General features: G+C 45.0%; 2 protein-coding genes across 3 annotated transcripts; one reads left to right on the forward strand and one right to left on the reverse strand.

Annotated features, from left to right (window-relative positions):
• Positions 1 to 6,826: 6,826 nt before the first annotated feature.
• Positions 6,827 to 9,788, reverse strand: vgll3 (vestigial-like family member 3). The gene is made up of 4 exons (XM_062455877.1): positions 9,300 to 9,788; positions 8,343 to 8,724; positions 7,528 to 8,109; positions 6,827 to 7,384 (listed from the first exon to the last, which is right to left on the reverse strand). The coding sequence occupies exons 1-4, from the start codon at positions 9,426 to 9,428 to the stop codon at positions 7,344 to 7,346; spliced, it is 1,134 nt and encodes a 377-aa protein (XP_062311861.1). The 5' UTR covers positions 9,429 to 9,788; the 3' UTR covers positions 6,827 to 7,343.
• A 7,054-nt stretch (positions 9,789 to 16,842) lies between these two features.
• Positions 16,843 to 25,673, forward strand: chmp2ba (charged multivesicular body protein 2Ba). Of its 2 annotated transcripts, none has more exons than XM_062457039.1 (6): positions 16,843 to 17,023; positions 19,820 to 19,911; positions 22,063 to 22,257; positions 23,431 to 23,533; positions 23,772 to 23,878; positions 24,208 to 25,673. In XM_062457039.1, exons 1-6 carry the CDS (start codon positions 16,990 to 16,992, stop codon positions 24,319 to 24,321), a joined length of 645 nt encoding a protein of 214 aa, XP_062313023.1. In that variant the 5' UTR covers positions 16,843 to 16,989; the 3' UTR covers positions 24,322 to 25,673. The 2 variants fall into 2 exon arrangements, with proteins under 2 accessions (XP_062313023.1, XP_062313024.1); XM_062457040.1 differs by having other exon boundaries at positions 16,849 to 17,023; positions 19,768 to 19,911.
• Positions 25,674 to 25,837: the final 164 nt, after the last annotated feature.

The following is a 25,837-nucleotide window of genomic DNA, read 5'->3' on the forward strand; positions in this document are numbered from 1 at the left end:
CAGATGTTGTCAATTAATGGATGTGGCTTGCCCACCTGTATACACTTAACAATCTAACAATTAAGACAATGAACTGTAGAATTTGCAACAGACACTGATTTGGATAAGTCATAGTGCAGAGGTATATATGAACCAATTTACCACTTTAAACAGCAATCAGAAATAAACAAGAAGACAACCGTATGATATGATAGGAATATTGAGTCCTGTGTGGTGGCAATAGCATCTTTAATCTTTTGTCCCTTCGGATTTCTCATCCATCCCCCTTTTTTTGGACACACTGAAATGCAGGGTTCAGTGCTTAAGGAATGTCCCTCTGCGAGGCTGGAATCCCTGGTATGGGCAGTTAGGGACAGTAGTAGCAGGTAGGGTTGGAGAGCAGAGGGACAGGAATGACTAGCAGGTGTCACAGGGGAAGGCACTATGTCACTTGTCACAGGCAGTCACTTGTTTGGGTGTGCATGTGCGTGAGTGTGTGTGTGAGTGAGATTCAACCTTTCACTTTGTCACCAAAGGTGCACAAAATCAGTGTAAATACATTCATCAGTCACCCGTGCAATGTTTTGTGCTACAAAATGTCTTGTGGACATGAAGGCTCCCTGGTTGAGTGTAATTGGAAACATGACAGGCTACTGACAGATGACTTCCTCTATGAACCCTCAGCTCTGTTCTAACTCAATTAAATAACAAAGGCAGTGTGTGAGGGGAGGTGTGTGTGTGTGTGTTTAGTCGGATTCTTCTCTGGGAGAGAGACCACAGAAACTCTGGGAGGGGGAGAGGAACAGGACGCGAGCACACACACACACACACATCCGTAGTCCTGTCCTCCAGGTAGGAGTTGTCTGGAACAGTGTGCTGGACGGGGCTGAATGCTTACCGAGAAGCAGAGCAAAGTAAAGGCCTGCAGTCTGCCTCCACAGCCTGGGTGTGAGGGTGAGCAGGGGAAACAGGTGTTGGCTGCCCACTAATCTGCTATTAGAGAGCTGAGGAATGTTAGCTATGCATTGGGCTGTGTGCTGGCTGGCACATTACCCAGGTCTGGCGAGGGAGGGAAGGAGGGAGAGAGAGAGTCCACTGGCTGACTTAACGGCTCTGTCTGTCTTTTTGTGAATGAATGCAAAACCTCCTCTTCAAATCCGACACAATTTCTAGGATTCATCTCACGTGGTACTGTATCTTGTCTTCAGTCACAGCACAGTGCTGTAGATTTCTCTTGGAAACAAACAGACGCGCATGACCAAATGTGTTGGCTGTGTGTTGACAAGCACCCATTATTTATGGCAAAGAAGGCTTTCTGCGTCCGAATGGATGTTGTTTTATCTTGGAAAATGAGGTGGCATGAGATCCACCGAACATCCAACAAATGTCAGATGCGGTGGCTTGTTGGGTAATGACACCGTGTAGACCTTACACCTAATGTCATGTCTCCCCCACACACACACAACAATTCTTCCAACTTTCTCAATGGTAATTACCACGGGAATCTTTGGCTCTGATGGAAATTCTCAGAAATCCATTATTTTTCTCCGAAATCCATTAGTTCTCAATATTATGTTGTCAGTAGCAGATGCTGCTCATGGCTGTCACATTGGCACTTCAGATTTGAAAATATTGTGATTCATTGCAATCTTAATAGAATGTTTGAATGGTTTCAAATTGAGATTTACAAAATGTTTAAGGGGATTTAGGGATGGAGCGTTATTCCTTCACCAGTTCCCCCTGTTTGTCATGAGTTTAATTTATTCATGTTTTTCACAAACAGCCATGTCGGGACAGGGAATTCAGTTAACACTTTACATTGTGTCCAACTGTGGCTGTAACTATACCTACAGTATACACTATAGCTTGGTCCTGGTACCAGGGCTACCATTGACAACACGTTTCAAATCAAAAACTGTTTCCAGGACTACCAGGGCAATGTAGCACATGGAAAGACTAACATCCATTACATTTATTTTATGCCCCTGAGCAACAACATGGCTCCAGCACCCCTTCCACAGTAATCCTGCACAGTGCCCATATGAACATTTGATGGCGTCATTAAAGCCTTATTACACAGTCTATTAAGACAAGGGAGACATTAAGTGAGATATAGCCATAGAATGAAGATGAAAGAGAGAAGGAAAGAGAAAGAGAGATGGGGGAGTGGAACATTTTAGGAAAGACAGCAAGAAAGAGCGAGTAAGATTGTGCGTGTGTAAGAGATAGGCAGTGTTTTCTGAGAGAAATGAAGAGAGAGAGGTTGGGAAAGAGAGAGTGACTATGTGTGTGAAAGTGGCAGAGAGCGAGAGAGTGAGGGAGTGTGTGTGTGTGAGAGGGAGAGACCCTGAGATAGAGAGAGAGTAAGACTAAGTATACGAGAGGCAAAAAGAGAGACAGAGTGTGTGTGTGTGTGTGTGTGTGTGTGTGCGAGAGAGAGAGTAAGACTGTAGTTGTGTAGAGAGAGAGAAACAGCGAGAGTGTGTGTGTGTGTGTGTGTGTGTGAGACAGTGTCATCTGAGGGACAGAAAAAGAGAGAGGTAGGGAAAGAAAGAGTAAGACTACATGAGTGTGAGAGAGGCAGAGAGCGAGCGATCAAGAGAGAGGTATGTGCCCTCATTCCAGGCTGTGTGGGCAGGTGTAGAGGGGGGATATTCTTACTGCAGATTGTAAACACTCATCATTGTTGATCCGAGCCTGTGGTTTCACTGTTGTATTTGACTTTAATTGTACATCCCCGTCAGCTGCTAGTTCCAACAGACCACATGCATGCAAGCATCGTTTCAGAGCCCCGTGCCATGGGCTGCCGTTCATGTAAACAGCACGGCTGTAGTTGAAACAGGGAATAACACGCTCTATATTGTGCATCATTAAACATGCTGAAGTGACATGTGTCTCTTATGGCACAGTGCTGGAGATTCCAAATATGTGAGGAGAGGCAGGGACAATATTGGAAAGGTCTGGTGGGGTTCCGTCTGCTGTGGTTTCAGTGAGATGGGTGATTACAGTACATGTTGTGGAAGTTTATCATCCATCCAAACTGTGTGGAAGAGACATGAAAATGGGGGGGGGAGGAATAAAGGACATACCATGAATTTGGACACTTTCAATCTTTTCTGGCATTCTAAATAGTAGGGTTTTATGATCGTGGGGGCACATCCATTATCTCTCATGAGCTCTGTGGGTGTCCTCGGGTGCTCGTTAGTGAGCGATCAGGTGACACCTAAAAGCAACTGACCCCCCAATAAGGTTAATCGGGGGACACGTGTCTTCTAACAACCCCAGCCTTCTTCATTAGATACTGGTGTTGACAGAAAGAGGCTGTGTCAAAAGGCAGGCCCCTACACAAATACCCCCAACACACTCCCGCTAGCGCACATCCACGCTCTCACGCATACACACACACACACACTTAATACTCTCACACACCCCTAATACTTAAACACACCCAGGGTCTAGTGTTTCATCTCCTTTGCTTCGCATGAGGAGGGCAAATTAGCTCCAATTACCCTGCTAGTAGGGAGAAGAGCTGGTGTATGGACGGGAGTGTGCAGAGTGGAGGATGGGGGGGTGGGGGGGTGGAGGAGGACTGAGGCTAGCTTATGACTGCCATATGCCTCTCTCTGTCTAGCCGTACAAGCCCGATGTCTGTATTTATGCAGGTTCACATTCAGACAGCTGGCATTGTGTTGGTGATTGTTAGACTAATCATCCGCTCAATTACTCAGGAATGTGGCCTACGGATGGGGACAGGGGCCATGTTTTGACAGATCAGCACTTCCACTCTCATTCTCTGTTTGGCTGACTGGAGAAGACAGGAGTCCTAGCCTGGTCTCACTGGTACTTTCTGGGTAGCAAGAAGGGAAGGAGAGGATAAACGAGCTCCGAGTGTTCCGAGAGAAGTGAGGTTGTGTTTGGCTCGATTGTGTTTGGCAGAATCTCACATGTCACCCTCATTACAAGACCACACAGCTCATTCGATAAGACTTTGATCAAGTTTGAAGTAAAGTAAAAAAAGAAGTTGGGCCACGTCATCCTGTATGTTTATGTTGTTGGATTACTTCTCATGGAACATGAACAGTGAATCTAGAGGCGCAGTCTGATTAACCACACCCACAGCAAAGATACACAGGACCTGTTTAATCAAGCATTAAGCCCCTGGTCGTACTTTTGAATTAAATCTCAGGCCAAAAAACATGTGTTCAAATCATCACACTTATATGTCTTTGATTACGAGATTTTATCAGCTTGGCTTTTAAGATATGTGTGAGAGAGTTGACAGAGGGAAGCTATACTGTTGTGGTAAGTAGCAGAACAGAATGATCTGGAACATTCTTTTCTTCATTCATCTGGAAGTTCTGGATGACCTCGCTTTGTTCACATCTTCACAACCCCCTCTCTCTCCTCTCCGATCCTCCTTCTATCCTTCTACCACAGAGTTTATGAAAATAGTTATCAGTAATAAACTTATAAGAGGCCAAACCTGGGTAGATCAAATCCAATCCAATTTCTTTGTAAAGCCCTTTTTACAAGCTATGTCACCGAGGGCTTCACATACACCCAGAACTGCCCCTCAAGAGAAAGTGCTTAGTCAAATGTCTACATAGCCCTTGCATGAGAGCTTCCTGGCTTGAAAATCCAGTCTTATGTCATAAGTATGCGAGCCAGATAAACAATTCAAGAATAAATTTCCTCCCTTTGTCAAATTAAATCTTTGTCACATAGATGAAATGAACCCGGTATGAAAGACCAATCATAAAGGTAAGTTAAGAGTCTGTTGAGTAGCCATGTCATTGTGAGAGGAGATTGCGTGAGGGAGATTGGCTCAGGGTTCAGCTCAGCCTGTTCTCATTACATTCTATTTTAGAAAGCCTAAAGAAGTCCCTGTGTTTACTATTCACACTGGTATTTTACACTGCAGGTCAGGGATATTTAAGAAAGCAAAATAAACACCTTCTCTCAGTCGAATCGAACGTGAATGCTACATTTTGACTGCATTTCCCATTTCCTAAACATCTTTCTCTTTTGTTGTCTCACACACTATTCTACCCATTCCATCCACTTACTATTGTAGTGAATGTGAACTGACGCATCTTACGTTTTTCCCATCGGCTGTCATCCTTTTAGTTGTCCCCTGCCTCTACTCTGTGCTGGGATTGCTTCATCTACTCTTTCCCCTGCTCTGGCTCCTCCTGACTGGAAGCGCCTGTGGTGCGCCCCCGGGCAGCCAGCAGGAGTGCAGTGCCGTTAGCATATAAGTGTATGACATGCTGATGCGGAGGATACATGCTAATGCTAATGAGGAGCAAGCCAAAGTTGTAGCACTGTTCCTACAGGTTGGAGAGGAGAGAGGACAGGAGAGGACAGGACAGGACAGGAGAGGAGAGGAGAATAAAAGGAGAGGAGAGAGGAGAGAGGAAAGGAGAGGAGAGAGGAAAGGAGAGGAGAGTAGGGGCATGGGTGGTATCTCCGTTGATCTGTCCCCTTTCTCCACCACCGCAGCATGTACTTGCTTGGCTCTCTTACCCAGTCTCATCTTGCTCCCTGGTCTAGCCCACTAAGCACTAATTACTGGAGATCTATGGAGACCCTTGCTGCAGTAATGGAGGCCACCTTATTGTTACGAGTAAGACTGTTTACTGGTCATGATCTATGGTTATATTTGGGTTGTCTCAGCACAGAAGAACACAACAAACACAAGACATGACATGAAAACATGTAATTCCTCTGGAAGTCAGAGAAGAAAGCAGCTACCAGTGCAACAATCAGAGCCCGACTCAAGTCCAGTAGGGCTACAGCTATGAGGGACCATCACAAAATAAATACACGTCAAGCTTCATTAACTGCATCCATTGTTAAAGGATGTAGCATCTACAGGATACATTTAGTCATTTACATTGAGTCATTTAGCAGACGCTCTTATCCAGAGCGATACAGTACATTATGTATATAGTATTTGTATATATTTAAGATTCATTGTAACTCTTTTATGAGAAGAATACTTTCTACAGCATGGAATTTGAGTAGGCTCATAGAGTTTTGCAGTGAGACCTCTTTACTGTCTGACTGGCAGAGGAAGCTGGAATGTTAGATGACTGCTCACACCACCTGGTCAGACATCTCACTCAGAGACACTAAAACACCCACAAACACACACTCTCTTGCACAGCTGTCCGTCGTGGAAAAGAATAATGCTGGTCCTGGCACTATGACTAGGAAAGAATCTTGAAATATTTAAAGCTGCATTTATCCTGCGAAATGTTCAATTTCACACCAGAATGCATAGCTGCCACTCCACACATTCTCCAGAGTGTAGTAGATTAGTGCTGACCTTCTTTAAGATGTTCTTCCCTATCTCATATCCACTATATATGTCTGTATGAGGACATGTCTGCAGTCAGACACTGTATATATATGTGTGTGTGTTTGTGTTACAATTTTTTTTATGTGCAGTGTTTGTGGTTGAAATATCTGATCAGCTGGTGTCTGTGTGTTTGTGTCTGCCTCTCTTGGGTGAACTTCCTGTCCAGACAGGAAATGCATTCCTTAGTATGGCGAAACAGACAGGCGACATATATGTCATGGTATCTTACAATAACTGTCTGAGGAATTCAGTCTTTGTAGAGCAGCCTCATACCAGTACCACATGTTACAGTTAAGGTTACCCTCTTACAAGGTCCATAGTCTGTAATATACTGTCATTGAGGTCCGTCTAAAGCATTTCTCAGGATAGAGAAAGGCTGCCCAGCCTGGTATTCACTTGATGAAAGTGTTTAATCAACTTGTAGCATCGAATGCAATTGATAATCAATTTCCAGAAGGATAAATATTTAGATCTTAAAAATGGTGAGTGTTTGCTAATATAACTCAGCAATTTATTATGGATATCAATATTTACAGTATGTTTTTCTTCAGCACAAGGGAAAATAACAGAAGAGCATTTGACATCAATTAGCATGTGACACTTATCTTACGACAACTCAAGACATAACTCTGTAAACACAAAATACATCGCAAGGAAATTACACACACACGCACACATACGCACACACATAACATATACACAAAACCATTTTAGAAAAAAGAGGGACAACAAGGCAAGTAAGCAGTGTTCCCACAAAATTAGGTTCTTTAAACAGAACTAAAGCCTTGGACAGGCCTCACAGACTGCATCTCTCCAGAGACATCTCAGAGCTGGGATCACAATGACAAAAACACTAGGAGCTGAGGACAGAGTCTCTCTTCTTGACAAAATTCTTGTATTCCCAGGAAATGTGTCAAGTTTCCAGGCAGGATTCCAGCTCCAGGCCCATGGGTGCTGTGCCGATCACAGCTCTGAGTCAGGGAGAAGGGTCCGCTACCTCTTAGAACCAAATTGAGCCCTTCACTTTATCCTGCTCCACAACTACAGAGAAACAATCAAAACACGAAAACTTTACTAGAATGTACATGCAGTAACATGAAATAGTCTAGTTTGCCAAGCATTCTAGTGTTCTGTATGTGTGTACTGTATGTGTGTATATATGTTTGTATATCAGGTCTGCATACCTGAATCGTAGACATCCAGGGCTCCATAGAGGGTCGAGGGCCAAGTGGAGGGGGCTGGGGCAGTGCTGGGGCTGCTTGGGTCCAGCTCAGTCTTCAGAGCCCCCCCGTGAGGTGAGCTGTGGGATCCAGGACTGTGGGCTGAGCTATGGCTCTGGGGACGAACTCCGGGCAACAACAGCGGGCTGAATCTGGGGTCCAGGGCTGGGCCATGGCCTGGGTGAGAGTGTAACATCGGGTGGGGGTGACGGCTGTGCACGTGCGTGTGGGGGTGGGAGTGGGGATGTTGGTGGGGATGGGGGTAGACCTCGTGGACGTGTGGGTAGTTTGCTGAAGTCTGAGGGCTGAGGCTGTAAGACCAGGCATCGGGGAGGGAGGCCTGAGGGGGCAGGCTGGCCTGGGAGAGAGCAGGGCTTGCCCAGAGTGCCCCGTCTGGGGCGTGGAAGGCAGCGGGACTGGGGGAGAAGTCTGGATGGATGGAGACGGAGACGGAGGGGAGGCAGGGGCTGGGCTGGGAGGGATAAGCAGTACTCCAAACAGAGGAGGGGAAGGAGCTGCACTGGCCGTCCGAGAGAGACAAGCCATCTGGAACAGAGAAAAGGAAAGAAAAAAACCTTTACAGACAGTCTCAGATACAGTTTAGAAGTGTTACTGAGCTCAACTGAATGGCTAAAGCTAGGAACATACATTTTGAGCAAAGCATTTCTTTCTTCAGAATGACACATTTCCCATCTGTGTTTAGATGAGTATGTGATATATAAATAACATATAGATAAATACTTAAACTCAAATGAATGTCTGCAATGAGGTCATCGTACCTTTCCAGATGCTTGCTGACGCTGGTGCTGTGTGGGTCCTGGTGGGCTTGGTTTCCCCGCTGAAGGCGCTGGGTTGGCTCAGAGCACGGGAGAAATGTTCGTCCACCACGTCTCCGATGTCTCCATGGAAGTAGGTGAACAGGACACACCTGGAGCTCAGGTACTCCGGAGGGTGGCTGTCCTTCCCTGTCCCAGCCCCAGCCCCTGTCCCAGCCCCTGTCCCAGCCCCTGTTCCAGCCCCTGTCCCAGCCCCTGTCCCAGCCCCTGGTCCCTCAAGGCCCCTCCGGACCCCTTGCTCCCCGGCCGTTCGGCCAGCACGCTGCCTCCCAAAAGACTGCTGTTCCACACATTCTTGCATCTTACTGTACGCACTCAGCTTCTTCTGAGAGACAGATGGAGAGACGGGAAAGGAGAGAACAATTAGGGAAAGAGAGAAGGCAAGAGATTGATAGTGAGTGCACACAATATGCCATCTCTTTTCAAATAGGCTATTTATTTTAAGACTTCATTCTTAAAAGTGATAAATTGTTCTAAAATGTCAACTTTGCAATTTTGAAGTGGTTAAAAGTGTGTTGCAGTAAAGGATTACATTTTCAATCCTCTAAATTCAATACAAATAAAAGCAAAATGCTGTCCTTTTCCCAAACAGTACTTTTTCTGAAGACATTGGGATTGGAATGTAGACCTCTCTGTTATTCATAATGTTCAAGAAACAATGATAAACATTCCAGAGTGACAACAATTGCCATGCCTCATGACATGTTTAAGTAAGAACTAAATTAAATGAATTAAATAAGACCCGTAAAAAAATATTTTGCAGAAAAGATATCTTGAGAAAAGATATGAGCTAAAAGATTGACGCTTCCTGGGCCACGGTGTTTGCAGAATACGATACGAATGTTGTAAAATCCTTCTCTACTCCAGCTCACAACACAAGACGTTCGTCTAGAAACCCACCTGTTGCTGTTGGTGATGGTGGTGGTGGTGATAGTACGCCGCTTTGTAGGCTGCCGCTGCCGCCGCTGGAGTCGCTGGGAGATAGTGCGAGCCATAGCTCTGGTGATACATCACATCTAGACAACTCATAGCGAAGGACGGGGGTGTAAGAACAGTACTGAGAAATAGAGAGAGATAGTCTCGGTCGAGATCAGCGATCCTCAGACGGGTGTAATCATCTGCGGCATCCCTGGGTCCCTATAAACTACAGCGCACACAATAGACATCCCAGCGAGTGAAAGAGAATGTTAGCATAAAAACAATGGTATCTCGGCAGGAGAGCAACCACCTACAGACCAGAATCAAAACGGAATGATAGGGAACAGAAGGTATCCGACAAAACTCGACTGTGCGAAGTTTCTTAGGGTGTAGCTGATTGGATGAAAGTTTTTTGACTGGGCTGAGGAGGGCTGGGGCCGCGCGCCGCCTTTACGCCCAATCAGCTATCCCGTAGCTGATCCCATTGGAATTGTCTAATTTCTGCAGGTGCAGAATTACACCCATAAAGCATTTTTGAGTAATAATTTATCTTTCTAAATATAAAAATAAGTATAACGTGAGATACGCAGTATTATAGTAAATATTTTGTGGATTAGTTGGTTGGAAACTTGGCTTGTCTATGACTAAAATGAAGTGCAATTCACCAGATATATCCTATATATCCTATAAGCGTAGCCTACAATATCACTATCATCACAGACGACTTTACTGATAAGGAGACATTCATAAAGAAACGAAAGACGACTGACTTGCTAGATGCGCTCGCCCACGCTACTTCGGACTGCAAGGGTGGAGACTTGGGCATCTTGCGAGTGGCCCAGCGCTTTATAACGGACCAAAGAGTTATTCTGCTGCCACCTGCTGGTGAAGCAATAAAGACCGTTGACAAAAATGCAGAAAGGTCGGAATACAGGCTACTGTACAAACAGTATTCAATTCAATTCAATTGTATTGTCAAAACACAATGTGCAGGCAGGCTCGTATGCAACGAAAAGAGGCATCGATCGCTCTAAGTCCCCGGTAAACAAATATAAAAAAATAAATAATGTTTTTAATTCTGTTATCATCAAATCAATTTATTCCAGAACACTTCAGCAAGACCTTACATGATCCTCTTAGGATCCACACAACAAAAGCAAGACCATTGAAGGGCTGAGACCGGTATGTGGACCTCTCCTGGGTGAGCAGACCAGACCCTCGGCACAGATTAGTAGGGTGAAGAGGAGGGCAAGCTCAGATACATCACTGGGCAGACATTATCATTGGATGCATCAAGTCCCAGACATTTCTCTTAGAGAGAGCTGGTGCAGTTGTATCACATACCCCCCCCCCCCCTCTCTCTTATTGTTTCTCTCACCCAAGGACCTCAGTGAGCGCTCTTGCATCCTTTAATTACTGGAGACCATTCAGTTTGAATGTGAACAGTCTGCTTTACTTTAATTGGTCTCCCCATTATCATGTGTGTTAGCCAAACGACTAAATGTAAATGTAGCCGTGGGCTCTTTATTATTTATCATGAATACTGAAGTGTTTTGTGTCCTAGTTATTTGAATCAGGGTCACAGAGTTTTGTCAGATGCATAAACACACACTAATAAATGGATTTTTGAGAGAGAGCTTATGGCAGTCCCCTCTGCCTTTCATGCTCTGCTCAGTGCCAATGCTCATCTTCCCTTCTCCCTGTCTGTCTGTTCTCTCTCGGTCTCGTCTTCTTTTCTACATATGGTCCCATCTCCATTTCTCTCCTTCCACTTTCCTCGCATGTACTGTATGTGTGCCAGATCCTGTTTGACAGGACTCTCTCTTAGAGGGACAATATGGCAGGTTATATAATTCATTTCCTTGGCCTGTCTGCTGTCTGTTGCTGTCAGATTTGGTGGGCCATTAGGGAACCCGGCTTACAGGATGTTTCATTCACTTTGATAAAGCAGCGCACCACAGATGGAGCGTGAATTATTCAGTCGCACGCTGATGATGCGATTGCCTCGGCGCCATGGAACTGGGACAGTGTCGATGGCTCATTCTGATGATGCGTTGCCAGTCAGTGCAGAGGAAGTGGGGCAGTGGTACAAGTTGGGCTGCATGGATCGTGATGGAACGCAGACGCACACACATGCACGTGCACTCGCTCTCTCTCTCGCACACTCACACGCACTAAAACCCTCAATGGTCCTCCTGACGGTCTCTCCCCAAACACATCTGTAGCATCTCTCTCTGTCTCCCTCTGCTCCTTCATGAGGATCGGAGACTATTACTGGTGGTGTAAAAAAACAGAAATGGGGTGAGGGGCAATAATAAAAGCACAAAATGTTTTTCTTTCTGCAGCTGTTATCCTCAGCATACAGTCTGAGACACATCCAGTGGGTTAGTTATGAGTGAGATCTGAGAGGATTTCTGTGCCTGATGCAAGGACTCAGAACAGGCTTGTTCCAGATCTTTCAAAGTGGGGTGGGGGGGGGGGGGGGGTCACAAAGCAGAAACACAGAAATCAGCACAAAATAATAGAAAAACAGCAGAGTGACGAAGTGTGTTGCTTTCAAAGCCGAGATCTACATAATTTCATTTCCTTCTGGAGCCTCCCAAAAGCCTTATTTACGTAACCCCTGCAACGCAGATGCTGTTCTCCCACATCCTAATGGAGCTGTAGGGGTGGGAAACATATGTTGGAGACATGATTTTAACGATAGCTCCTCATTAGGGGTTTACACATTGAAAACACTGCACTGAGTCATGGGTTTTTCCACGTGAACTTGGACAAGCACACCTGCACCCCCATGATGGCGATGACGATGATGAGGATGAGAATGCAGTAATGAAGCACCAGCGCCATCTCATCACTGCAGATCTCTGTAGACCTCTGGTGTGTCCTATAAGCAGGCAGGCCCAGGTGTGGAACCAGGGGATGCTGGAGTCTGGAATCCATTCTGCTGCTCGTTCAATCATTTCTATATTTAACAAACAAATGTGGCACACTTCAATTTATAAAAATGTCTGTTTCCTGTAACATAAAGTTTTTTTTCTATCTTTTCTGTGACTTTTTTCTGTGACTTTTTCCTCCTTAAAACTCCAACCAGTTCTATCTTGAACCATGATGACTGACAGGTGACTAATGCTGCGGCTCAGTGGTTATAGACGTGTGTGTGTGTGGAGTGCATCCAAGGCATGTTGACACAGTCAGAGTGATGTATAGGTCTATCTAAATGCCATTACTATAGAGCTTCAGCCACTGTCTCTTTCACCATCCGCTGCTCTGTCTCTCAGGGAGGGTGGAGGGAAGGAGGGAGGAAAAGAAGGAGGAGCAGGAGGAGAGGAGCATTAACCTCCAATTAAACATTCATTAGCAGGGGCCTGTCAGTGGAGCAGGTGAGTCGCACACTCACATAAGGAGACTGTGTCTACTCTACTACTCCTCCATTAAAACACGCAGACACACACACACACACACACACACACACACACACACACACACACACACAGCACAGACACACCACTTATTTCAGGTGTGTTACAAAAACACTTTTACATTGTTATCTGTGTGAAATGATAAGGAGAAAGTGCCTCAGGTTAACAAAATAGTTCAAATAGCTTCCCAGACATGAATATTACTGAATGAATAAAGGTTGAATGGAAAACTATGATGGCCCATTTAGGTATTCGAATACACATCGCACATGGTCATTTGAAGGTTAATTGTCGACATGGACATTAATTTCCATGTAATATGACACAATCTGTCACCAATTTTTTTTGTTTTGCATATGGACAGTGTAAGAAGCTAGTATCATGTCTTTCAGCCATCTCATATAATCATAATTTTAATTGTTCCTGCTGTTTTAGCTATCATTGTCACAGCGTCTGCATGTAAATGCGGGTTTTAATTGTATGGCTCACCCAGTGTGTGTATGTATGTGTCTGTGTATGTGTGTGTCTTGCGCAGCAGGGTCATCCATGTCTCCAGAGTGTTAATGAAGTGACCAGTGGATGACTCAGATCTCTCAGGGTTGGCTGGGCTGGCCTGTGAACGCCACATAATTACTTATTCCTGCTCTATTAAAAACCTCCAGTTTTGCATGAGAAACGATAACGGCAGGAGACGGAGAAGTGAGAGAGAGTTAATGAGATGACTGAGTCTCAAAGAGCTGAAGTATGACTGGAGGAGAGACCCCACTTGACTGACTTGGCTTTTTTTAACAAGAAGGTCAAACGGGGCGCTCTGGGCAAAAACAAAGACACGGCACGTTAAATCAAATCAAATCAAATCAAATCAAATTTATTTGTATAGCCCTTTTTACACGCAAGCATGTCACAGAGGGCTTCACATATGCCCATAGAACTGCCCCTCAACCAACCTAAACCCTCAAGGAAGACAAGGAAAAACTGAAATCTGTTCCAGGGGAAGATAACTCTAAAATAAGTTATACTTAAAGAATAAGGATGGAAACAACCCGTCCCCCGTTGCCTACAACTAGTAACATAAACGTTATGTTACATAACGTTAAAAAAGACGATTCTTTCCCATCAGACCTGACAGACCCTGAGCTCTGAGGAGGAAGGCCGGGTAAACGGCGCACTCACAGTATCTCTGCCGTAACACAATGTACAGTCGTGTTATCACCTGCACACCCCCTACGCCTGAGGAAAACAATAGACATGGAGCACAGATTAGAGTGCTATTGTTTCGAAGGCCTCCATTAATTGCTGTTGCCTTGTAAAGAACAAAAGCACAGACAAACGAGTTCCCTTTCTGCTGTGCCTGCCTGAATTCTTCGGAAACAAAGAAAGATGAATCCACAGTTACATGTGCCTGCCTGCCTGAGTGAGCGTGTGCGGGGTGCGGTGTGGGTTTTGGTGCCAACACTACCCACCCCACCCGCTTCTTGTCCCTGACCGAAGGACTCGTCCTCTCTTGCCCTTCCTTCTTTTAATGACACTCATTCCCCATGCTGCTAATATTCCCCTGACTGGCTGGCTGGAATGAATGAAGCCCTGGCCAGCCCTGGGGGTGGTAGAGGGGGACTGCCCTCTGGAGAGACAGAGAAGGAGAGACTGGGGTCTGAGACTACATATGTAGGACGGGCCCTGGCAGATTGGCCTCCTCAGGCTAAATGTACCTGTGGATAACAGCTTGTCAGTGACTATCATGCAGGGCATTGAGAACACACCACCCAGACATGCCCAGAGACACGAGGCTGGATTAGTCGTCAAATCCTTTTTTATTCTGGCAGCTGTGATGAGAGTGGATGTGGTTTTTGATATGCCTTCATGTATGCAAATGTCCCTGTAAATGATGCATTTGAATGTGTAATGTATGTAGGTGTATTTATGTTTTTACGGTGTGTGTGTGTCTGCGTGTGTGTGTACATGTGTCTTCACGCGTGTGCGTGTGTGTTCATCCATGTGTTAACACCCTGCTTGGGGGGAGGTGGTTTTGCGGCTGGTGATGAGACAACTCAACAGGGGTAGTAATCTCTCATTACCCACACTCCCACTGGTGCTCCGGTGCTGGCGAGCGCAATAGAATCTTCCCACGGGCAGCGAGAGCGGAGTCACTCACTCGATATATTACCTCCCCTGCCTACATCCTCCCTGCCACTTCTCTCCCTTTTCGCCATCTCTCTCGCTCTCTCTCTCTCTCTCTCTCTCTGCCCCTGTGCTGTTCTCTCCATCCCCCTTCCACCTCTCTGTCTCCTGTCTCACCTTCTCCATCTGTTCTCTCTCTCTCTCTTCTTCCCTGTCTGGTTCTCTCTCTCCAGCAGTTCCGCTGCAGCAGAGAGGGATCCATCCATCAGACAGGAGATGTGCTGTCTTAATCCCCTGCTGCCCATCACAGGACCAGCACTGCCTCCGTCTAGCCCGCCTGGCTTACAATGACAACATAACTTAGCCTTGTTACATGTCACGCTCCACCCACACGCACACCGGCCACAAACCAAAGTTGATGGTGATGATCATTTGATGTCAAAACACATCTACTCACGTTTGAATAATCACACACATATAATAACATGCCCATTACGATAAATCATCCGTGCCATTCTGTTGGAACTGAGTCTGAAATCACGTGTGGGCAGACAGAAATATGAACCATGTAAAGACAATCCAGGAAGCTCCTGTATTCAGTGAGTAGATCTGATCTGTAAAAGGAGAAACACGGGGTTATGAGAGGTTGCCTACAGTACGGGTTGCACTACAGTGAAAGTGGGAAAGGATACATCATCGAGAGACAAAAAGAGGTTTGATTTCTTTTAAAGACCCCCCCACCCCTCCTCACTGATTGTACTGGGATCTAATTTCACACATGAACGTCTCAGTCTGTCTATGCAGTTAGCATGTTAGCACTAAACGCTTGCTAGCCTTAGGCAAACCTCCAGCAGAGAGAATGGAGATAAGATAGATATATGGAGTGAGAGAGTAAGGCAGAGAGGGGGAGAGAGAGAGAAGAGAGAGAAAGAGAGAGAGAGGATGAGACCCGCTAAATGTTTTTAAAAAACGCCACATGGGGAGTTTTCCAAATGAGCTGAACAAATTCTCCCCCAGATGGGAAGATTTTTTATATACTGTAGAATCCTTTGCAAATCAGGCGGTATCGTGTCTCATCGCAGGGCCGTGGAGTGTCCCAGTGTGCTTGGGGCTAGATTTATCACCAGTGGGGCTTCCTTCCTGATGAGGCTGTTTAGTAGCGCTCCCTCTGGCCGTCTGCTGATTAGACCAAAACATCCTCCTCATAACCTTAACAAGAACATGGCCCCGGGACGCTACGCACGCCTCCTCCGAGACACGGGGAAGAGCTGAGGGCTACTCGTCCTCCGCGGTTCTCAAAGTCACCCTGCACTCTTATTCTCCTTCCCCTAAACTTGGCACTGTCCTTTCATTTCAAACAGTCTTCCCCCCTCCTCTCTTCCCATCCTTCTCCTTCACTCCCCCGTTTTCCATTTAGCAACATTGGGGGGGGCTCTGGTTTTTCATGGAATTGGGTTGGTTACGGTTCAAGTGTCCTGCTACCTTCGGTTGCTCACAGCAGTAATATCTGGAGAAACAATGCTGACCCAGGAGGTTGAGGCCATTTAGAGGGGAGGAATGAGATGAGAACAAAATACTTTATGATTATGCTCGAGGCATGGGGTTGTTTTTCCTCTTCATGGTTTACTTCTACAGAATACTTTACATTTCCTTACCCTCTTCGCCTCTTATTGACAGTACACAAGGGGCATAAACAACTAGGTTAAATTTAGTAACCCATATCTACTACATGACCCACGCTCTTCGAATCTCTTCTTTGCAAGCTCAGCAACCACAATAAGAGAGAAGGGGTGCTAACATTATGAGTGATGCATTTTTGTTAATAATTATCTTTTTGTATTCTATCAGTAAATAAGCTATATGAGTTTATAGTCTATTGTAATAGAACCCCCCTGAATCGGGGCGCCCTCTAGAGCCGGACATGGGGAGTGGAGGGAGAGACCCGCACGGTGACGTAGAGGGAAAAGTGAGTCAGGACTGTCATGTGAAAAGGCGAACAGTCAGTCACTTCGATAGCAGCAACCAGGAAGCCAAAGGTTATTATTAGGACTGAACGGCTCAAACAGCCAGTAAGTTATTATAGGTTTAATTTAGACGTTTTCATTTAATTATTTTTTTTTCGACCAAGCGCCATGGCATCCCTTTTCAAGAAGAAGACTGTTGACGGTAAGTTTGTTTCGACAAGCATTTCAAAGCTCAACTTTGCTGAATTTTCTCTTGTCAAGTCACTAACGTTCAATGATAGGCTACAGCCAGTTATACCTGTTTGGTTCCTTTTTTGAATGTAGCACAGTACACACGTGTTGGAATTCGTATTAGGCTACTTTGTACAAAACTGCAAAGTATTGTCGGAGTTAAATAGAAAGGAGCTTAACTGAATTAAACAAGTTATTTTTAACTTGACTGGACGAAAGTAAATAGGTGAACTTATTTAAAGTAGTCAGTGATGGTATTTTCTTAGCCGACCAACAGCCGACTGTTGAGCAGTATGATCATTGGACGGCTGTTTGGTTTTGGTGTCAAAATATTGTAAAAATATTTTAGAACAGAAGCGGCTGGTCATTTAAAAAAAAATATAATTCGCCTACACAATAAGGCACAGAGGCACACATGCTTACTTTGTTACTCACCGTGTTGTGTGTAACAGCCGTGTCACCCTGTGTAGATAGAAGGACAACCGTTATACAAGAGGTAGCAGGCATGTTGAAAATCCTGACTGTATGTTCATTGAAAATTAATAAAATTGATTTAAGTTTCACTTGATGCATTTTTATACACTCAAAGCTCACTCTACACTCATTGCTCTCACTGAAATGTGTGTGTGTATATGTGTGTGTGTGTGTGTGTGTGTGTGTGTGTGTGTGTGTGTGTGTGTGTGTGTGTGTGTGTGTGTGTGTGTGAGAGAGAGAGAGAGAGAGAGAATGTGTGTCATCACAGGTGCCATACTAATGAGGTGATCTAGAAATGCAGGTTAGTCAGAGCCTTAAAGATGAAGTTATCACTGAACCTTCAGGGCCATGTGATTAGATCCCCAATTACATTTCAAATTACCTTTATTCTTCTACACCGAAGCCTACCTAAGAGACCATTTAATCAGGCTTTAAAGTAAACCTTCCATTTTAACAACGGCAGCTATCAAAGCATTTTTCAATTAAAACATAACAAAAGTAAAAACATTACTTAATTTCAAGTTAAAAATGTGTGAAAGTAGCTTTGACTACCCATCAAAGTCTATGTTTGAATGATTTTGGTAACCAGAAGTGGCATGACTACTGGCCCAACCACAGTTATTCAGGCATAAATGTAGACCTGTTACTTACTGTACAGTTCTCGTTACTCACTAGACATCTCAGCATCCTAATGGTGGTCTCCTCTCTCGTTCACTCCTCCTACTCCTCTTTCTTGTTCTCTGTCGGGGTGTCGTGTGCCCGGCGTCGCCCCGTGTCGGCATGGCGTGCCATGGTGTCGTATCCTGTGGTTGGGTGTGTGCTGGTGGCGTACGGGGGGTGCGATCTCGGTTATTTGTAGGACTATCTCCCTCCCTCTCGTGCACGTTGTCGATACGTCACCATCTACGTGTGTACGCTTGGCTCCCACAGGTGGCCCTCTAATTCCGGCCTTTGAGTTTGAAGGATTTAGAAGGGCAGGGAATTTCTGACCGATCACTGGTTTTTAATGGTTTATTAACTTTTTGACTTTGACCTGACTAGTTTAGTAATTTATTTCATTTTTATTTTATTTTTTATAATTTACATTCATGTTAGACTTATCTGTCCTTTTTCTGATATAGAAAGACATGCATTTTATTTCTCAGCCTTTTTGGTCCCTATTACCTTCAGTTTATTTAACATTTATAATTATAGATTACACAATAAAAGGTTTTACAGACACTTAAACAGTTTTACAGCTTAATTTTGGACTGTAAGTGAATGCCAGTTTCAGCACTCTGAGACACTTTTGTCCTCATTTGACAAAGATAAAAAACTTTTCTGTAGTTGACAGCGAAGCTATGGGCCCACTGGACTGTGGAGAGAATCTGAGTAAAGAGCCTTAGAGAACGGCTTAGGAAATGGATGGTGGGATGTAGCTTACCACTTGTGCTAGGCTGTGTGTCTGTGGTTCTGTGTTTGTGTGTGTGTCCTTTCGGAGAGTTTTGGCTCAGTCACGGGCGGATGACGGTGTTAGGGGAGCATGTCATCTGTGGCACATCCTGGATGGGACACCCTCACTGCAGGCGCTGTGTTTATGGGTGGCCTCTTGTATGTTGTCCACCCCACTCATAGATCATGCCTGGGTGCCTGACCAAGGGGCATACAATGTTGACTCACCCCCCTTTTTATGAATGTGTATTCAGGTTTTTCATATGATTGCAAATGTATTATTGAGGTACAATATTTATTCAAATTTGTAGTTGCTGTTGTGCTCTTGGTCATGGGTCATACTCTTGTATACATTGTGCTGTCTCTCTAGGCTAGGCACACACAAATCCAGCAGAACAGACTAACTGTTCTCTTTGTGTGATTTGTTGGTATTTGAAGCACGATGTGTGCTTGTGTATGTAATTCAGACACGCGCATACACAGGGTAGTCATGGATAGTGATGGAGCGGGGAGGCTTAGGATTCCTGTTTCAGCCCTGTGAATAAGGCATGCATGCAGCCTTTGTCCCAGCCTGGTGTTGCGGTCCTCAGCTCCCATGCCTTCAGAGGACGCTGGCTCAGCAGGCTGTCGAGTGCCGTCAGACTGGGGTTTAGGTTTTATGATTCTGGAGGACGCTGGTGATTATAAACACTCATTTCCCACTCTCACTCCGAAAAAGATGTTCGCTGATAATTGACTAATCGATCACTTATGCAGTCCTCCACTCTAGCTCACTCGCTCCCTCCCTCCCTCCCTCTCCTTTTCTCTCAGACGTTATCAAGGACGCTCGCTCACTCCCTCCCTCTCTCTCCTTCTCTCTCAGACGTTATCAAGGAGCAGACGAAGGAACTGCGCGGCACTCAGAGACAAATCACCAGAGACAGAACCGCTCTGGAGAGACAGGAGAAGCAAATGGTGAGACACAAACACTGAAGTTAAACTACCAGGCCTCTTAACCTCTTAGGAACACACCGAGTAGTGAGAGGGTTGCCTAGTAGTAGCATATCTTGAAATGTTCGGTTAAAAAACGGTAGGTAGCTAAAGCTTCAGCCTTTTTGGTCAATATATCGTTTTTTGGTTTTCCTGCCTTGTTCTCATGCATGAAATGTCTGTGTATTCACTTTGGAAAATTCCTAATAAGGATCAAAATAAATGACTACTACCTATCATTTAGATTACTCCTGATTGCATCAAAAGTGTGTTATTGACCTCAGGCCATCCTACCTACCGCTCTGACTACCTCCCACTCATACCTACCTCCTCACTTCCCCTGCCAGTGATCATACAAGCGATTGGCTCATGGCTGTAATTGAAAACTCAGGACTGGGGCAGGTAAAATAGCTGCAGGGGAGACCTCACACTCGCTCTGTGTGAACAGCAGAAAAGAACGTTTCCCCTCTATTTCCCCCTTTTAGAGACAGATTAAAAGAAGAGGCGTGCGTCTTTATGTTGTTTTAAGTAAACATCAGACAGGGCATAATGACCTCCCTGGGGAGTTCTGTCTCATTCCTCATTAATATTTCTACTAATTAATCTAGTTTTTTGCTTGGTTGCTGGTCTAGATAAAATTATAATTTGGTTAGAAATGGAGATGACCTACATTATATCAGATCAGAGAGAATCCTGGGGGTTGTAGCATGTGTGTCCAAAAACAATGCAGTATTTTATTTGGTGGAAATTGGATCCGTATGTTAATCGCTTCCATGTATCCAGGCAACTCATTAGTGTGTACTGGGAAAGTCATGCTCAGGCCTGTTTTCTCCTCAACATTAGTCAGTGTTATAGATATAGGACATCACCGCAGCGGATGCAGCATAATCCATATCGCTATGTCTTCATTGTTCAGTAGAGATGTCAAGAGCTGAGGGTTTGACATATGGCTGTTTTTCTGTAACGCTTCTGAGGCTGATGGAATGACTCCGTCTGCCAGCAACGGATGACTCGATTCCTGTGACAGCGCTACTATTTATCCGTCAGCCTCGGTCTATCTCTGCCTCTTCTTATCGAACTACATCTGCCTCTGCCTCAGGGACTGCCTCCTTTGTAATCGCAGCCTCTTGTTGACAGGGCTGTAGATTAGCAGTAATCAGGTCTCCTCAGCACCAGTTCATCCACTGAGCTGACACTGTCTGCTACCTTTGATTTGTAGCTGCTGACACACATTATACAGCATCATTGTCTATAAGGTGCATCGTCTATAATCTCAGCTTCCTTATCCTTGACTTTGTCTTTGTCCGCCTATCATTCATGTCCATCGTCACTGTTCTGCTGAGCCAGGCAGAACTGGCTAGTGCTAAACTGATGCACCTGTGTGTGTGTGTGTGTGTGTGTGTGTGTGTGTGTGTGTGTGTGTGTGTGTGTGTGTGTGTGTGTGTGTGTGTGTGCGTGTAAAACGTGCCTGTTCAGCTCTTAAGTGTAGCCTGGATCTGACTGCCAGTCAGCAGGACCACTTAGTGCTGAGAACAGACAGGGACAATGAGCTTCCCAATGAGCTCTCTCCTAATGGCCGCTTAACCTGTTATCAGCCATCTCTCTCACAAGCACAGACACACGCGCACACACACACACACATACACACACACACACACCGAACAGCTGTATTCCTGTAATTTAGATCATTAATAAATGATTCTGTTGACAATGGCCTCCTTCAAACAAATAGTTCTACGTAATGTGAGGGAGGACAACCTAGGCCTGGCTAGCTTTCAACAACCTGGAGCCACGGTGGGATCCCTAGGGATGCTCAAACACACACACACACAATACAGGCTATGTGTGCGAGAAGCCCCTCTGGGCAAGTCTCTATTTTTGCTTGTTTACTAATATAAAGGAGGGGTTGCTTGCTTGTAGGTATCTATACCTCTGACTGACTATTTACAATCTGCATATGCCAACACAGTCCCAGGGGAAGCTTCCGGAGTTTGTTTGTGTACAATGTCTCTGTGTATTTATGTGCATGCTTTTTTTCTTCTTCTTCAGTGCACTAAACTATATGAAAATGGCCATTAATGTGGGGGTTTGCCTGTATATAGCATCACTGCTTTTTCCTAATCACCCCTCTCGCAGGAGATGGAGATAAAGAAGATGGCCAAGAGTGGGAACCGGGAGGCCTGTAAGATCCTGGCCAAGCAGCTGGTTCAGCTGAGGAAGCAGAAAAACAGGACCTATGCTGTCAGTTCAAAGGTCACCTCCATGTCCACGCAGACAAAGGTCATGAATTCCCAGATGAAGATGGCAGGAGCCATGTCCACTACTGCCAAGGTACTGTAGGCCTACAAAAGCCAACTCCTGTAAAGGGAAACACTTCAAGTATTGTTTCAGAACTAACCAATTGTAAAGCTTGTTAGTTTCATATCCAACCTAAAATTGTACAGTGCAATAGTTCTTTGGAAGTTTTGTTGTTGTTGAAAATGAGGCCAAAACAGACCCAGTAACCTAGTTTAAAAGATCCTTCAAAACACGGCAGTTCAAAGGAATCCCCTGCATGTCTAATTAGTTTGGAGTCCATTGGCTTTTTAAGTGTGAAGGCTTTGTCTGCGCCCTGCCCCCCCAGCAACTTCTGTTAGTGAGTAAGTCATTTATCTCATTTTTACCTGTTTGGGATTTTTAGCAGACATGACACACTTCAGATATCTTACTTTGTACATTTCAACAATTACTGTCCCAGTCATGAGAGTATGGCTTTATGCACTGCCCCATTTGAGCTGTTTTGTGCTCTGTGTGTGAACTGTGAACTAGTTAGATCTGCTAAATATGTATCAATATTTCAGTGTTTGCTATAAATGTATTAATGGGGAATCTGTTTGACACTGTGGAACCGTATTTGAATCCATGGTTTATTAAACGTTGACACTTGTCTAACAGGGAGGTCAGCGGTAATTAGGCCTGCATCTAATGGGCTGTGATGAGTGAAATGAAATAGTTTTGTACCATGCATTTGTTTGTGTGCATGCGTGCGTGCCCACCCAGTGTCTGTGCGTGTTTGTGTTCAGGACTGTAAGCACCCCCCATGTCCTCTCCATTGCAGTTCTAGGATGAAGCCCATTGTGTTCTTTCTGGCCTTTCTGTGAGCCTCCATAATGGGACAGAGTTCTTGAAACCTGTTTTTGGAACTATATGCTAATAGCAGCTAATTATATGTTGTGTACGCCTTGGTTGTTTTAGACTCGACAGTGAAAGTAGGTCAGGCTTGTTTCAACATTGCTCAGTATGAACCGTCAGGGTAGAAGGTAGTGTGTGTGTGTGTGTCTCTTAGGATCTCTGTTCTGTGTCTGTTCTATAGTACAGCATGCAAGTTGCTGTTCAAGACACGAAAGTGTGTATTGATAAAAAGCTTCAAAAGTGCAGTTGTAGGACCCTGCTGTAATAAAGTCAGTGTCAGGTCATCAGGTGAATCAGGCCATCCCAAGTCTCACTGCTGTTCTGCGTGTTTAGACGATGCAGGCGGTGAATAAGAAGATGGATCCTCAGAAGACCCTCCAGACCATGCAGAACTTCCAGAAGGAAAACATGAAGATGGGCATGACAGAGGAAATGAGTAAGACCTGACATTATCCTTTTTTAAAAGATGCAGCCATGGTATTTTTCAAAAAGATGTTCAAACATTCAAACAGAAATACGACAGTGTTTGCCTCAAAGGTATTTGACCTCTCAGATAAGCCTCGTTGAGATAATCAATGATCTCTCTCTGTCAAACTCTTTCTCTCTCTCTCTCTCTCTCTCTCTCTCTCTCTCTCTCTCTCTCTCTGTCTCTATCTCTATCTATATCTCCCCAGTCAACGACACCCTAGATGACATCTTCGATGAATCGGGCGATGAGGAGGAATCCCAGGACATTGTCAGCCAGGTCCTGGATGAGATTGGCATTGAGATCTCCGGAAAGGTACATCCGTCAGCAGTGCAGGATTCAGCCTGCCTCTCCTATCAGGTTCTGCCACAGTGTGTGGGAGAGAGAGAGAGCGCACACGCTCCTCCAGCTCCATCTGGTGGAGGTCTGCCTCCCCCTAGAGGTCAAAGTGAGCTAATACAACTCCCCCACCTCGATCGGAAAAACATTTGGAGTTAACTGCCGCTGTCTAGCTTGTGTTTGCGCCTAGGGATAACGAGTGTAACATAAAATCCTCTGCGTGTGTGTGTAAGTGTGTTTAGTTAATGTCCTCTAGGTTGTCGAGCGCAGCGCAGCGCGTTAATGGGTTTATTCTGGCGTTCCAGATGGTGAGAGCCCCAGCGGCGGGGAAAAGCCTTCCCACTACCGCCTCCCCAAAACGAGCCACCATCTCAGACGACGAGATCGAGAGGCAGCTCCGGGCGTTGGGTGTAGACTAACGCAAACGCACACGCGCCTACACACACACACACCCACACAGACACACATGTACAGTACACGCACACACCCCCGTGGTCGTCCGTCTGTGCAGTACACCCATAGGCGCCTCCGAGTGGGGGCGTGAAACGGCTGATTTGATAAATGAAGGAATGCCATGGTGCGATGACCTGAAGCTGAAGGAGAGAAGGAAGACTGGAATGGGTGCTCAGCCCTAAACGGATAGAACTTGGAGCGGACATCTTTGTTTTCCCCCTCACCTACCCTCAAGGCCTCTGTGTGTGGGCGATGGTCTAAAATACTGGCGGTCGAGATGGACACATGTTTTGGTGTACATACTATGGTTCACTCCTGGTTAAATCAGAGAGATATGACATTACGTGTATCTCTATGGGCTATGTGATCACTATGTTTACATTATCTGCATGGATTCTCCACTGGTCTCTGCTAGAGCCCTGTGTGAACCTACCATTTGTAAGTGAACGATCTGTTGTGTGAAAGGGGGAGGAGACAATGTAATCATGTTTGTTCTCTATGCTCGGACATCTCTAGGTACATTACCATAGGTCCCGGTGGGGCCAGATTGTCTAACTGTGATATTAACCCAAGGACTAGGGTAAGGGCTGGAGTTTCTCACAACTTGTGTGCATGAGGATCTTTTAAAATGAGGCAACCAAACTGCGTAGTATTTGATATACCACACATGTGGGTGTCAGACGAATAGTTTATGTATGTGTGAAACGGTAATTAAACACTAATTAAACTAATGATCATAGGCTTGATAATGACATAGTTACCTTTTATAACTTGCTTGTTTTCTTCTACTGAGGTTTGGATTGAAGGTCAGAATAATTGGATTAGTCTTCACGATTCGTTATTGTGTTCTTCTCTCAGTGATGTTGACGAAACATGCGACTGCTTGTCTGAGTCGGTACTGGTGTTGCTCTTTCGACTGCTGTGCAGTTATTCTGTTTTCTTTACTGCTGTACATGCATACACACTCTCTCACACACACACACACACACACCATGCTTCTGAGACACTATGCATATCACTGTCACAGATTCCGTTTCTCTGCCGATAAGAATGAGTCCCTTTTTTTTCCTGCCTGTGCTTTTATGGATGTTTTTTTAATGTAAAAGGGTACATATTGATCAGACTTTGGTGATCTGAACACAGTATCTTTTAATGTATGCCCTTTTTGACTTGATTATGGTGCATCCTAACTGGAAGTTTGAATGACTTTGATCTTCTAAAACATGTATGTATAGTGCTGTATGTACCTATGTCATTGTACAGTAGCTGTTTGGGGTTGATGGATTTTCTAATGAATAAAATCTCTTCCTGTATGATATCTGGCTGTCTGGCTGTGTTTCTGTGATATTTGTATCTTAAGTATACTGTAAATAAGTCATATTTTGAGACACACACACACATCTGATGGTTGTATTTACTGACTCACTAATGTAAGCCTCCATAGTCATGTTATCTACAGCAGCAGCACTATACAGTATTGAT

This window comes from Osmerus eperlanus, chromosome 3, assembly GCF_963692335.1.
Source record: "Osmerus eperlanus chromosome 3, fOsmEpe2.1, whole genome shotgun sequence".
Lineage (NCBI taxonomy): Eukaryota > Metazoa > Chordata > Actinopteri > Osmeriformes > Osmeridae > Osmerus > Osmerus eperlanus.

Coding starts and splice junctions, on each gene's coding strand:
- vgll3 (XM_062455877.1), bottom strand. CDS start 9,428: ATGAGTTGTCTAGATGTGATGTATCACCAGAGCTATGGCTCGCACTAT. Junction 8,110..8,342: donor GTCAGCAAGCATCTGGAAAG/GTACGATGACCT, acceptor TCTCTGTTCCAG/ATGGCTTGTCTCTCTCGGAC. Junction 7,385..7,527: donor CCTGGATGTCTACGATTCAG/GTATGCAGACCT, acceptor GTTTCTCTGTAG/TTGTGGAGCAGGATAAAGTG.
- chmp2ba (XM_062457039.1), top strand. CDS start 16,990: ATGGCATCCCTTTTCAAGAAGAAGACTGTTGACG. Junction 22,258..23,430: donor CCATGTCCACTACTGCCAAG/GTACTGTAGGCC, acceptor CTGCGTGTTTAG/ACGATGCAGGCGGTGAATAA. Junction 23,534..23,771: donor GGGCATGACAGAGGAAATGA/GTAAGACCTGAC, acceptor ATATCTCCCCAG/TCAACGACACCCTAGATGAC.